Below are 15,326 nucleotides of genomic sequence, written 5' to 3' on the forward strand. Positions count from 1 at the left end.
AACGCTGTAATTTATCTCTCCAGAGAGAGAAGCTGCGGCAATTATCTGTCGCCAATCGTGTCTTCTTACTGCTCTACCCTCCCCTGCCACATGTGCCTTGTCTGTCTATAACAGTGGTGTTGAGTGCTCGTGCTGTCTGTTTAGCACGACTGTGTCTGTTTGGAGAGACACGATCTGTTGCTTGTAATAGGGCTGGAACGGCCCATCGTCACACTTCTGCTTTATCTGCCTTATCTGTGTTATCTGCTTCATTGTCATAAGTAGACATTTTTTTCTTTATCCTCATTGGACCAAAAAAATCATACATTTTGGGAACAGAATCACAAACATCATCCTCCAGAATTATATAAATCCATCCATAACACATGGAATATGGGATGTTCTGAGTGTAAACATATGTTGATGCTGTATGGGTTTAAATTTTATCATTCAAACACAAAAAGTTTTCTTCATTTTTTTTTTTCAGATTTCAGAACAACAGCACCGAGCCTCTTCTTCTTTTCTAACTATATGTTCTCACCAAAAGAAAAATGCTCATGCTACCTGTAGTTTGTCTCTTGTGGGCGTGGCCTCTTCAGTGTTCTGCTGAGACACAGTAATAGCCAAAATATAAATGCTTCAAAAGCTAACTGGTTTAAGACAATTTAAATAATGATAATAACTAATTGGTGTGATTTTTCCCCTACATACACTCACCAGAGTTATGAACTATCGCTGCTACTTCCTTCCAAGCTTTATTTTTCTTCTTAATGTCAATGTCTCTATGCACATCTAAGGAGAGTTTGTATATGACAAGATAAGATGAAACTATGGTTTTAAGTATTTCTTCCATTTTTGCTCACAAAACTGTATGTTGTGAGCGGGGAACTAAAGAAACTTTGGAATAATACATGCCATAATATCAGTCTGAGGTATTGTCTGAGTCAATTTTTTTGTATTAATCACTTTAATTCTCCATTAAAATTTGTTGCTGTCACTGAAATAATCACAGACATATGTAGAAAATGAAATGGATTTATAGTTTTTTATTTTATTTTTAAAGCTGTGATGCACTGATGCAGTTCTGATGCTAAGACTATATTCTCATAAACCAGACTTCTACTTGTCAAAATACCAAATACTAATGATTACCAAATGCATATCTACCTGTCTATCTATCTTTCTGTCTATAAGTATGTATGTATGTGTATGTATATATATATATATATATATATATATATATATATATATATATATATATATATATATATATATATGTATGTATGTGTGTGTGTGTGTCTGTTTGTGTACAGTAGTGTATAATAATAGTAGGTATTATAGTAGTGTATAACTCTCAGAAATCCTTCCTCCCACTACTACTCCTGCTCCCACTCCAGCTCACTCCTGCCTTGCAAGTTTTTTTTTTTATTTTTTTTTTAGGTTTCCTGTAATTTTAGCTCCTTTAGCTTCATGAGTTTTTTTTAATCATGCAGCTCATCCCAAAGCTCCAGGGCATGTTATTGCTGTGCCTACGTTTCTAATAATGCAGCACTAACATCAGCGTTTCATTCCACAAATAATGCCAGTTTAAATATGACAGGACTGGGTCAAACTTTCATATCACTTTCTTTCATTTTAATATCACTGCACTGCCACAGAGAGTCAGAAATTGCTATTTAAATTGCAATTAAATTGAGATTTTGCTGAGACAAAACAGGAGACAGTAAAATAGAGTTTAATCATGATCCACTAATTCCACTGGACTTTGGCTAGATTCGTGGTTTTGGCTTAGGGGACTGTTTAAATTGTGTTTGAACATAAATCAGTGTCGACAAAGTGTATACACAACCACCCTATAATGGCAAAAATCCAGCCACTCCTTTTATTTTATATTCCCAATAAATCATAAAAAGCGTCTCAAAATGAGTCCTTTTCATATTCTGCCTAACATGACGTTACACTGGAACAAGCCTCGCCCAGGGACTCTGCCCTATTAGCATAGATCCACCCCTGAGTGAGCTGTACACAGTCCGCTATGTTCTCTGTACTGAAGCAGCTATAGTGATAAGAAGAATGTCTGTTTCATAAGCGTTGTAAGTATTCTATTGTTGGCTGCATGAATGACCATACAGTGGGGGAAATAAGTGTTGAACATTCAGTAAATATATTTCCAAGGTTATTCACATGAAATTTTCATTAAAATCAGAATTAACTCAAGAAATTGGCAAATATGAAGAATTCACTACAATAAAATCCATAAATTAAGTTATGTGTAATAAAGTGAAATGACATGGGGGAAAAAACGTATTGAACACGTTAAGAAAAAGCAGTTCTCCAGGGCAAGGTAAGACAAGGAATCATCTTAAACCTTTAAGTCATTAGAATGTAATTATACCTCCTATCTGTGCAAATTAATGTCAGCTGGGTTAGTTGATGATTGATGATCTATCTATACAAAGGCTTTTCCATTAGCAAGGTGTCACACAATAAACATCTAATGATGGGTATAAGCAAAGAACTCTCCCAAGACCTTCTGAACCTTATTGTTGCTAAACATATTGATGGAATTGGATACACACATGTTTCAAAACTTCTGAATCCTCCAGTAGGCACCATTGGGGCCATTATCCGCAAGTGGAAGCAACATCACCCCATCATCAACCAGCCACGCACAGGAGCTCCTCGCAAGATTTCTGACCAGGGAGTCAGAAGAGTAGCCCAAGAGCCAAGGACCATTCGGAAAGCACTCCAGAAACACTTGGAGGCAGCAGGTGCCATTGTCATAGAGAAAACTGGCAGGCGCCTGTGGCTCAAGTGGTAGAGCAGGTTGTCCACTAAACGTAGGCTTGGCGGTTCCCGGCCCACATGATTCTTTGTGCTGAAATGTCCTTGGGCAAGACACTGAACCCCAAGTTGCTCCCGATGGCAAGTTAGTGCCTTGCATGGCAGCTCTGCTACCACTGGTGTGTGAGTGTGTGTGTGTGTGTGAATGTGTGAATGAGAACCAGTGTAAAGCGCTTTGGAACCACTAAGGTTAAAAAAGCACTATATAACTGCAGACCATTTACCTAAACGACAAGCGATGCACTCCTTTGCTCATGCTCACCCTGCAAGACTCAGTTACTAAATAAAAGGCATGTCAAAGCTTGTTTAAAGTTTTTTACAACTAATTTGGACATGCCTAGGAAATACTGGGTGAGTATAGGCTGGTCAGACGAGAGCAAAATTGAACTTTTTGGCTGTCATACTACACACCATGTTTGGAGAAGAAATGGCACTGCATATCACCCTTAAAACACTATACCAACAGTGAAGTTTGGAGGTGGAAGCATCATGGTGTGGGCCTGTTTTTCATCGCATGCTACTGGCAGACTTCATATAATTGAAGGAACGATGAATGGAGCCCTTTACCGGGAGATTCTTGAGAAGAATCTGCTGCCATCCACCAGGATGATGAAGATGAGACATGGGTGGACCTTCCAGCAGGACAACGATCCAAAGCATGCAACATAGGAAACTCTCAATTGGATTCAGAGAAAATAAATCAATCATTTTGTACATTTTCTTGCACCTGGATGTACGTATTGAAGTCTATGAGGAGATTAATATTCAGGCTGCATGTGACAGGCACAAAAAAAATGGTGAGAAAAAAAGTTGTTGGATTTTGCAATAACCAAGACAAAACAATAATAATTACAAATATTTTGTTGTAAGGCTTTTAGAAAAACAGCTCGAGAGAAAGAAAGGTGTCATTCCTGTTATCCACCTCCTGGGGTCGCAATTTAGCCCCGACAAGGGAGCTGTCCATGGTCCTGAATATAATACACAGTTCATTAGAGTGAATTAAAGTGTTAAAGTGACCAGATCTCTGGACTTTGGTTCTCCGCGTCTGTAAAAGAAGTGAGAACCGAATATAAACAACACAAAACTGCATATGAGAAAACACAAATGGATTGAACATGCTGTAATGACGCACAGTTAAATATGTTTGTGTAAATATCAGACTGTATAGTAATGTATTATTAACTGTATTTGTACCAAACAGAGGTGCAGATTAAATTTCGGTGCGTAAATGTAACGCAGAGGTCCTGAGGACACGCAGATTGCACGTGTATGCAGGGTAGAAAGAGTCAAAATTATTGTTCAGGAAAACTGCACATAAATCATAACATAAGATCACTTGTAGATGAAATACATCAGGAAAACGTCTCATATAAAGCGTAATAGGTTTCCTCTGAATCTCTTCTACTGTTTTACTGTGTTTTCTAATTGCAGAGACATTATCGCACCGTTCTCTAGACGAACCTCCCGGTGATCTTTGGGTGATTTGTGATTTGTTAATCTCCATATTCTCCACATCTCCATGAGCCGTAACGTTCCTCCAGTCTTTAATTGCGTAGCCTAGCTTTTCAAGGGTCGCGTGTCTTTAGTCAGCTCGTCTGAATTGTAAAAAGATTTACAGATTTTGTTTTTTAGACATGAAATATCACAGGACATTTATTTTTAATAAAGCACCACTGCTTTTGTATCACTACTGGGAAATTGTTTGCAGACCTATACTGTGTATCATCATGCATATCTTGTATGACAAAACCACTACGTACGTGCATCTCTGGCAGGTACGCCTAGCAATAATCAGTTGAAACAGTATGGCTGTAACATTCGAGAAAAATCTGGTCCAGTCATATTTTTTTCCAATCTATTATCCGTGATGTACTAGTACCCCTCAAGTGTATGATGAAGAAGAACGCAGAAACGTCATTATGGTTATAAGACCCGTTGTGCACTGAGGAGTCGATTTTGTCCCGTTTCACCCTGCATACTCTCCGCCTGCCTCGTGCAGCAGGGGGTCCGGTGGCTTTGCGCGTTTTAGACAGCTCAGTCATCACAGGGGAACTTCTCGACGCGAACACTGCAGAGCACTTCGCACGTCGCACAGCTGCGCAACGCGTCTTTCTCCGTCTAACGCACGCGTAAACGTCTGCGTATTTAACGTCGCGCGTTCAGCGTCCTGCGGGATGTTTTGTCGGAGATTTGGATTTCGAGGCAATTCGGACTAATCACCCATCTGTGCAGCAAAGTTGGGATTTTGTAGTTTGTTGTTGTTGTTTTTTCTTTTCCCATCGCAATGAACACAAAGCGCGCGGTTCGAGAAGCTGAGAGCTGATGGAGATGGTGCACTAAACCGAGACCGTGAACGCGTCAATTGCTTGCTGGGGTTTTTCTTTCTTTCTTTTTTGTTCCGTCTTTCTGATTGTTCACCGGGAAGAGGTGCGTGCAGCATGCGTTCCGCGCGCGCGTTTACCGGATTCACCGGCGCGGTTCGCGGAGACGTTACCGGAATATATCATCTCAGGATTTGGTGAACGGCACGAGCTCGGACGACGGGGGGAATAATGGTGAGAAGATGCCTGCTGAGCATCAAACCGTTCAGGTGAGCGAACACGCGCGCGGTTTAAACCGTGCACAGAACAGGAATGAATTGATCAAGATTAGCAGCACGTGCAGTAGCGCGCAAGGTGCTTAATTAGCACACTGTCGGACTCGTATTGTACTGCACAGGCGTAGAATCACTCACTACACCCCAACCGCTGCTCTGCATAAAGTATTGGCACCCCATCTATCCTGTGCATCAGTGGAAAGCGCTCTTGATCTGGGACGAGGAGCTTACTCAGTACCTAATAAACTGGCAGCTCGCTGTAAGACTACACTCCCGTGTCAATACAGTACTGATAGTAATATTTCCATAGTGAGGCGCATGTGCTCCTGCTTTATTGTGTATTTTGTGTACCAGTGGTTCTCAAAGTAGGATTCCAGTGGTGGAGATCAGAGCACAAGTTTATCACAGTGATTATATTTATGATTATAGCCTACTTAAGCTATAGATGTTAAGTGAACTAAATGGTTTTAACTCAAACTTGTAAATTTGACTCTAATATATAAAAAAAATACAAATCTCTATGGTTTTAACCGATATCCACGAAGAGATATTAGTGTATACATTGTAAATAATGAAGATTATATTGAATAGTTGCATTTTAAGTTGATGAAATAATTCTTTAAATGTGCATACACTGCACAAAAAAAATAAATTCTTAGCCAGTGAATACAGTATATCTTGAATGTGGGGAAAATTGATCAATTTTTTTTATTATGAGATTATTAGGATATAAATTATTGCAAATATCAGATGCTGGAGCCTGTCTGTGGAAACGTTTACTCGTTCCAAGTTTGACATTTTCTAATTCTTTTGACATCTGCTGGTAGAAGAAAGCACAAAATGAGTAAAAGTGCATCGAAACAGGTTTAATAGTCATATAGCTGGTTTGTTCTTATAGTAGGAAATACTCGATAAATTTGACTATGTTCTACATATTTTGTCTTTTTTTTTCAATTTAGTAAGCAGGTAACAGCAACAGATTAATTTAAAATATCTCAATATGGCAACCCATACAGCACCAACACATGAATATAATTTCCAGCTTGTACACGATTGTTAACTACTGGTTAAGTACTGGTTATTTGTCACCATAAATACAGAAATGAGCTGGAAAATATTTAGAATGAAACATCCCTGTGTCATGCTCTTATATGAAAATAATCAACGGCGTAGTGGGGAGAAGAGGCGGAGATACTGTCACCATGACAAAGTCGATAATTTTCCTATAACAGCACGGCCTGAAGTGTTTAATTCCTCTTACACCGCAGCAATTTGCCAATAAAAATGATTTGATTTAGTAATGAATGACACATCACACTTTTTTTAATCCATTTATGGTTATGGTTCATGTTGTGAAACATGTTGGTTCCTGTTCTCACTTGTGTTATAGCAGCTATAAACAGTCACCATCTTCTTACCAAGAATCCGCACAGCGTAAACTATTCTGTCCTGAAGATCTCATAAAACTAACTGTCACAAATCTCTGACACTGGAGACTCCTTCCATTAATGTGGATATTTTAAAAAAATACATTTTGTCTAGTTAGTAATAAAAAGGGGTCAATTTCATACCTAAGTGCATACAATAATACTAAACTCTACACCAATACAAAAAATAATCATACAAATGACTATAATGTAAAGAAACATTATAAAAGAGTCTTTATAGTATGTTATATTACAGTAGGCTGGTTTTTTTTTTTAAATGAAGGATGCACAATTGTAAGAACTTACTGTTAGTGGTAAGCGATATGACATAAAAATATCATATCACGATACTCGAAAACATTTCTACGATACTCTGTGAAAAAAAAACTGTAAAAGAAATAAATGAAATTAACTGGAAGATGAGTTTGATGGTACTTTTACTTTCAAAAATATTGCGAATGGAGAGGAGGGGAACAAAGCTGTGACATTTTAAAGCATTTTAATGACTGAGTAGAACATTCCAACCTTCCAATGGAATTGTAATTGTTATTAAAATAATGTCAAAAAAGTATACTGTGGCATAATTTATCACGATAAATATCACAGTAATGATTATGTCATAAATTATCCATACCTCCTATACATGTGTAAGTGCACACCTTAAAGTAAATAAAAATGATCGCAGTTAGTGTGAGTGATTGGCAGAATTTGGGACATTCGGGATTCATCCCGTGTCTTTCCACATACCTGGATTATGGAAGCAGATGTTCGTCCAGTGAGTGGCTCAGCACGGATTTCCCATGATGCCGAGGGTGATCTGAAGCACGACTCTCACCACCATCCCCAAGGAGTCTCGGACAGCTGCCCAGATTTTGGCTCCGTATTTCCGTTTGCTGCAGCGGCAGGTTGCAGCTGTCATTTTATACTTACGTAGAGCTTTGAAGTGTTTGAGATTCAGCCTGGGAATCTCTGATCTATTTCTTAATGCATCAATTCTGAGTGAGCAGATCGTTTTTTCTCCAATGTTTTTTTTTTCTTTTTTACACATTTCTTACTGTAACACCTGCTTTGCGCTCACTGCGTGAATTGTGAAGCTGAACGAGGTGCGAAAGCTGGAAAAGGACAAAAACTCTAAATCACAGAGACACAAATACAGACTGAGAGACACAGCTAGTTTATTCCCATGTTAAAATATCAACCACAGTCTTTAAAATAAATAATATGTATATAGCGTACAGGTTTATATTAACAAGCTTGTTCTATTATGTTATCGTTTCTATAGTAACAGCTCATTCATAGGCACTTAATAAATAACTTAAACAATAGTTTATATGGTGAAGTTTTCTGTAAGGAGACGTTTACTGAATATAACGTTTAAGAAAGGAGTCTCCAGTGTCAGGGGTAAAGCTGTAGATGTTTTGCGACACCTTCAGTACACAGGAGTTTAAACTTTGTGGTTTCTTGGTAGAATGACAGTTTCATGTCATGTTATAATACATTCATAAGACTCTTCATACACATTGTTATAATTACTCAGGAAAGTGCATTACAGTTTATCTTTATTATACGTTATGAATCTTTAACACGATGCATTATAAGCAGTGTTCATGACACGTTGTATCACTTTGCACAGCGCGTTATGAGAAGATATCGTTTCTAATGTGTTTAAGCGCTACTTGTCATGCATTCTTTTTAGTCATTTGTAAACGCATTATAAACGATGCTACAAACTTTTTATTTTCATGACTTATGAGTGCATTATAACACGCTGTGTCAGTATACATATGGTCTTCATAGAAACTGTTACCACTTGTTTTGTGGAACGTTATCTGTCACTATAAACAGATAAAAAGTATGAGATTTGTATACAGTTGTAATTGTTAGCAAATTGCTGTGGTATAAGAGGAATAAAAGACTTCACGATGTGCTGTTATAGGAAATGAATAATCTTCAGGGTGCTTAGAGCAACTCTGCTTCCTTCACACCTGTCGCTTATTATTTTCCTGTTACCGCATGACACTGTGTGTGTTACTACTCTCTCTCTCTCTCTCTCTCTCTCTTTATCTCTCTCTCTCTCTCTCCTAACACAGAGCTTCTAGCTGATAAGGAGGTTTTCAGATCGTTGTCGTGCTTTAGTGTCGCCTCTTTCAAAAGCGAGGGCTAAATTTTTTCCCGAAAATCTCATAATGTCACCCTCACAGCAGTCACCGATCCATCCAGAATCTGATCCCCACTCGCCCGGAAAACCAATTAGGAGACGGCGGATTTTTGCTCCGAGCCAGCAAGCAGACCGAAGCAATTACTTTAAATCCGGTAATTAGTGGTGATACAATCTCCCAGCAAGCCTGCGGCCTTCGGAACACTTTTAAACAGTAAAGAGAGATGAATTACTCACATGTGACACGTTCCAAACTTCTGTGTGTGTGTGTGTGTGTGTACTTAGGCTGAGAGTCTCTGGGTTATGAGATTTCTATATATGTCACTTACAGCAAGATTCATAAAAGAGGTCATTTATCTGTTTAGCCTCTGGCTCAGTTTCTCTAAAAAACAAACAAACAAACACACACACGTGTGTATATATATATATATATATATATATATATATATATATATATATATATATATATAGAGAGAGAGAGAGAGAGAGATAGATAGATAGATAGATAGAAAGATAGATAAGAAAGCAAGCAAGAGGTTAAACAAACTAATGAATTAAAAACAAGCAAACATCCGGTAAACAAACACACAAACAGACAAACAAATAAACAAATAAATAAATACATAAACAACTTGGTGTGGTGATGAGTTCCTGTTATGGAGGTAATAATGTGTAAGGTGAGCTGCAGCAGGCTGGGGGGATTAATCCAGCAGGGGTAATCCAGGGCTTATGCAGTTAGTGTTATTATCATGCAGATGCAGATGGTGTGTCAGTAATGATGGGAACAGCGTCTTCTCTCTCAGTCTGCTGTCGGACTTTCATCTGTCGTTCTTCATTTGTGTTGTAATGATGGGAGAAAACCGCGTAATGACAAAACTCTCCTCTGTGTTGCCTCTGTGCTATTGTTTATTTATACACTACATGTGCAATCATCTGAGCTCTGAACTTATTACTGAAGTGTGCACTTTCTTCATTTACACTACAGCTACCTTCATTTCTGCTTTCTTTCCTCTTTTCATTATTTCCTTTCTCTTTCTTTCCTCCTTATATCTTTGCTTCCTCTTTACATTATTTCCTTTCTCTCTCTTCCTTCCTTCCTTCCTTCCTTCCTTCCTTCCTTCCTCCGACCTTCTTTCCTTCCTTCCTTATTTATTTCTTCCTTTTTCTCTTCATCTACTCATCTTTCACTCTCTCCTTTCCTTCTGCTTTACCAGTTTATTTATGGTACTCCCTTCTTTCATTATTTCCTCATTTATTTTCTTTTTCTTCCTCTACCCCCCCCCCTCTCTATACCTTACTCTGTTGCCCCTCTTCCTTCCTTCCTTCCTTCCTTCCTTCCTTCCTTCCTTCCTTCCTTCCTTCCTTCTTCTTTCCATCTTCCTTATGTCCTCCTTCCTCTTCCTCTCTGTCTTCCTTTCTCTCTCTCCATTCCTTCTTTTTTTCTTTCTTTCTTTCTTCCTCCTTCTTCCTTTCTGTATACCCTCTCCTTCCTTCCTTCATTATTTCCTCATTTATTTATCTATTTTTTTCTTTCTTTCTCCCCATCTCACTCTACCATACTCTATTCCCCCTCTTCCTTCCATCCTTCCTTCTCTCCCTCCCATCCCTCCTTCCTCATTTCTTTCCTTCCTGTCTCCTTCCTGAAGCCCCAAAGAGCTTTTATACTTCCTTCCTTGAGTATCTTTTTACATTTTTTATTTACTAATATTTAAAGCCCAAAACAGTTGTTATTCTACACTTTTTTGACTTGCCCCTCTCTTTTTCCCTCCCCCCCTTTTCTGTTCTGAAGGATCTTTGTGGTGGGGATCGGCTTCTTCAGCCTGTGCTTTTTAATGACCTCTCTGGGAGGCCAGTTCTCAGCCAAACGTCTCACCGACTCTCCGTTTACCGCCCGCACCGAAGGTAACTCTCGTTCAGGAGTGTAAAAAGCGCTAAAAGCTGAGCAGCCCTTGGGGCTCCATCTGAGGCGTGGGTGTAGAATGCAGTGGAGGCGTCTGAGCTTGTTAAGGGCAGAGCGGGGTTTATTTCAGGTCATGGCTGAAAAGCCTCTGCCCCACTGATGTGCTCTGAGCTTTAAGGTCAGCTCACTTTATTTCCCTCTCTCTTTCTCCTCCTGGGTGTATAACGAGGAAACGGATCCCTGGAGTCTCGGGAAATGGTTAAGCCTCAGGATACGTGTTTCTGCGGATTATTCTGAGAATTGGGCCGAGAATGCAATTGTACATTTACACAGAGTGCTCCGGGCAGCGCAGCCTGCAGCTGTTACATTTAAACCACTTTGGGCAAAAAAGTGTTTGCTAAATGACAAGTGTACCCTGTGTGTGTGTGTGTGTATGTGTGTGACATTTTATTTAGTGTGCGTGATGCAATAATTTGCTATTGTTTAAAATGAACTTAAACTGAATTCATACTGCACCGGTTTTTCACCTCACTTCACCCTAACCACTAAGCTGTTCACTAGTAGCCGTCCCTGACTTGGGTTTATTGCTAGTTGCCATGGTTTCACAACACTGGATTCTGATTTGACAGAAAGTGTTGATTCATTTTCTGTAACAGCAGCTCTGACAGTAGTGTAGCTGCAAATGACAGGTTTATATTAATGCTCTCGTTCTAATATTTTATCGTTTTCAGTTTGCTGTAAGGAGATGATTATGTAACATTTAGGGAAGGAGTCTCCAGTGTCAGCGCTGTGTAAAAGAGGACAGAGGAGTTTTACGCTTTGCGGTTTCTCTGTAACATGACAAACTGCATTTTTTAAAAAAGGAAACTAATCAACACCTTCTGACCAATCAGAGCTGGTGGTTTGAATTATACTTCAGAGGAGAGTTTTTCAATCCAGGAAGCTGTGGGGTTCTCGGTCTTCTGAGAGATGACAGGAAAGGGAAGGCGGGAGGGAGGAGCGGAGAGACGGATGAGGATGGAGGCGTAGAAGGAGAACCGAGGAAGAGGTTTGTCTCCTCGTCGTGGAAATCTCATTACGAGATCTGCCTCAGGGGGATTTTTACCCGATGTCACCTGTCTCACTGTGGCAGCTCACATCAGGTCTTCTGTTCACCATCAGCCGCAGGGATGGGCCCCAGGGTCTGAATGTGTGTGTGTGTGTGTGTGTGTGTGTGTGTGTGTGTGTGTGTGTGTGTATGCTTGTGTGTGTGTGTGCGTGTGTGTGTGTGTGTGAGTTTGTGTGTATGTGTGTGTGAGAGAGCGAGAGAGAGAGCGAAAGAGAGATAGTTGTCATCATCATCTTTCAGTTTGAACCTTAGGATCTTCATCTGTGACGTATGAAGTGTCTTACGTGTGTGTGCGTGTGTGTGTGTGAGAGAGAGAGAGAGAGAGAGAGAGAGAGAGAGAAAGAGAGAGATAGAGAGTTCTCATTATTATCTATTTGACAGTTTGAACCTCAGGCTTCTCATTTGTGACATTAGAGTGTGTGTGTGTGTGTGTGTGCGTGTGTGTGTGTGTGTGTGTGTGTGTGTGTGTGTGTGTGCGTGTGTGTGTGTGTGTGTGTGTGTTTGTGTATGCGTGTGAGAGAGCGAGAGAGTGAGAGAGAGAAAGAGAGAGAGGGAGAGTTTTAGTCATGACAGTTCCACTCTAGTATACACACTTTTGTCAGTTTACCACAGTATGTGGTGTGTGTGTGTGTGTGTGTGTGTCTATGTACGTGTGTGTGTGTGTGTGTGTGTGTGTGTGTAACTTTGGAGATTCGTGCCCCTTAATCAGTAAGTCATTTGGGAAGTGAGTTAAACTGAGAGCTCTATCCCTTGTGTTAGTGAATCATTTCTGTCTTGAGTCAACAAATCAAGCCGTCTGTTTCAAGTCTGTTTTAGATGGCAGCCTGATCACAGTTGAACACATCTGATCTCAGAACGAATCATTTAACTGAACAGATTCAAATGATTCCAGCCACTGATAAGATTCATAAATTGAATCTGTTGCTGTGTCTGAAATCGCTCACTTGTTCGCTCATTCACTGTTCCCTATATAGAGAATGACATTTGAGTCCGCTATATGGGGAAGAAGTGAAAGAAAATGAGTGAGCGAATTCGGATGCTGATAATGAGTCAGAGAGCACTCTGTCGCGGACATTATGGAGTCTATCGTAAAACAGTAAGGTTCATTTTCTCACTGTTTATTTGTCACATTTATTGTATTAGTTGATAAAGAGAACAAAAACAACTGCTAGTCATGCTTATGTACTATTAGGCTTATTTAGTATATTTAATACATATATTTATTATATTTAAAAATAAAAAAGAGAATAAAAACACTACTGTCTGTCATTTATTTTATTTGTTTATTTAAAAAAAAATAGAAAATAACTATTTTTGCTGGGTTTCATTTTCATGGTGTGTTCCTGTCAGTGTCCTCAAGCTGACTCCTGAGCTAAACCTGGTGAAAAATGTATTCCATCTGGCTAGTTTTGGATTTGGTGAAACTTTTTTTCCTGAGTAGAAGAAAAAGATGTACTTCAGAACGAGCTACAACTTTAAGGCGTACTTTGTTCAAAGATGCAATCTATCTGTAAGAACAAATTTTTGTATTTTTTTATGGCATTTGGCAGATGCCCTTATCCAGAGTGACTTACATTTATACAACTGAGCAGTTGAGGGTGAGGGCCTTGCCCAAGGGCCCAACACTGGTAGATTGGCAGTGTTGGGGCTTGAACCACTGACCTTCCGATCAGTAACTCAGAGCTGTTAACTAAATAGCTGACGACTAGATCCTTCCAACTCCAGCAAGAAACAAATGCAACTAAATACATTTCCCCCAATCAGTCCTTAAATTTATTAATAAGTAGTGGAAAATAGTATTTTCTAATACGTATGTGAATACTGTACATACATGTGTTAACTAATATACAAGAAAAATCCACCAAATTATCATTTGATGTGTATAGTTGGTCATTTAAAAGTTACATCGCAAACTCGTAAGTGGCTGAAAATAAATACTGTGCCAATCAATCAATATTTTGTATCATTTAGCTTCGAATCATCTCAGTACAGATGTTTTAATTAATAAAACGTTATGCTCACATTTGTAAAAGTTGCCACCTCCGATGTTCTCGTCTGCGATGTTTATTTTTCTTTTGCGTTCTATCGCCGTTTCGCGTCGGAGTAGGGGAAATAGTGTGTTGGCGAGTGTTCATTGGTTGTACCAATCAGAGTGCATTGTGGGTATAAACGAGTGAACGAATGTAGGGAAGGAAGTTGTTCACTCAGAATTCAGACACCACTACAAAATGGCTGACACCCAATATAGTGCACGAAATAGGAGATAGGGAGCGGTTTGGGACACAAGAAGTGTAATCTATTAGAAGCCTGAAGCAAAGCTGACTGCAGAGACGCCGTTATGATGACTTACACACACAATATGCTAAACTGGTAGCTATAAACTTACATTATTTGTTAGCCACATTAGCATCAAAACCATAGCATCAGCTATACTTAGAGTAAGAGGAATGTTTTATAATGTAAATTGTGTTTTTAGCATATGTGTGTGTATATTTGAGGGGTCAGGGGTTATGCTAGACTGGCTGACTGCCTCTTAGCACACTGTGTGTGTGTGTGTGTGTGTGTGTGTGTGTGTGTGTATGTGTGTGTGTGGACTTGATTAATTAGCTGCGTGTGTGCTGTAGCCTGAAAAGATGTCTGCTGGCTCATTAACCACAGAAGAGTGTGTATGTCCTCCCGCCGTCCCAAGACACACTCCTTTATGAGTGTGTGTGTGTGTGTCTGTGTGTGTCTGTGTGTGTGTGTGTGAGTGTGTTTGTGTGTGTGTATGTGTGCATTTCTTTATGCTTATGTAAGTACTGAACGTGTGTAACCATATGTTCATGAGTGTGTGTGTGTAGATATAATGTAATATTTATAAGATTTATGAGCATGTCTGCATTTCCACCTCCACATGGGTCACTTTTCTTAGTGTCTGTAGCCAGTGTATTGTGCTGCAAAAAGTATTGGCGCCCCTACACATCATACCACCACTAAGCGGCGATTGTTATAGACATAGAAATGCTTTTCTTTATCTCACATTCAGCGCTGCAGGATGTAAGGAGATACTGTTTGTCGCAATTTCATGGATTTTTCAAAAAGATTATTTCTTGTCACACTCAACGAGATTCCAATAAAATTTATAATAAAATTCTAAAATAGACAGTGTGAGTCTCTACATCAGATGTGTTATAGATAGACCTTTGATTAAAGTGTTTTGTTTACAGTCCTTTACATCAATAAGTTTCAATGTCCAATAAGTTTCTGACACAAATGACCCCCCTCACACTCAGTACCTGGTCCATTTCCAAGTTTTCTGAATCCCCGTGTCAAGT

At 39.3% G+C, this 15,326-nt stretch overlaps 1 protein-coding gene across 1 annotated transcript in view; it reads left to right on the plus strand.

Annotated features, from left to right (window-relative positions):
• The first annotated feature begins 4,786 nt into the window (after positions 1–4,786).
• The window catches only part of LOC108272407 (alpha-1,6-mannosylglycoprotein 6-beta-N-acetylglucosaminyltransferase B), a 107,714-nt gene continuing 97,174 nt past the window's right edge, over positions 4,787–15,326 (plus strand). Inside the window, exons 1-2 of the mRNA XM_053684579.1 lie at positions 4,787–5,413; positions 10,794–10,906. Of these exons, the coding sequence (XP_053540554.1) occupies positions 5,376–5,413; positions 10,794–10,906 (151 nt within the window). The 5' untranslated portion in view covers positions 4,787–5,375. The remainder of the gene's footprint in view (positions 5,414–10,793; positions 10,907–15,326) is intronic.

This window comes from Ictalurus punctatus, chromosome 12 (assembly GCF_001660625.3).
Source record: "Ictalurus punctatus breed USDA103 chromosome 12, Coco_2.0, whole genome shotgun sequence".
NCBI classification, from domain to species: domain Eukaryota; kingdom Metazoa; phylum Chordata; class Actinopteri; order Siluriformes; family Ictaluridae; genus Ictalurus; species Ictalurus punctatus.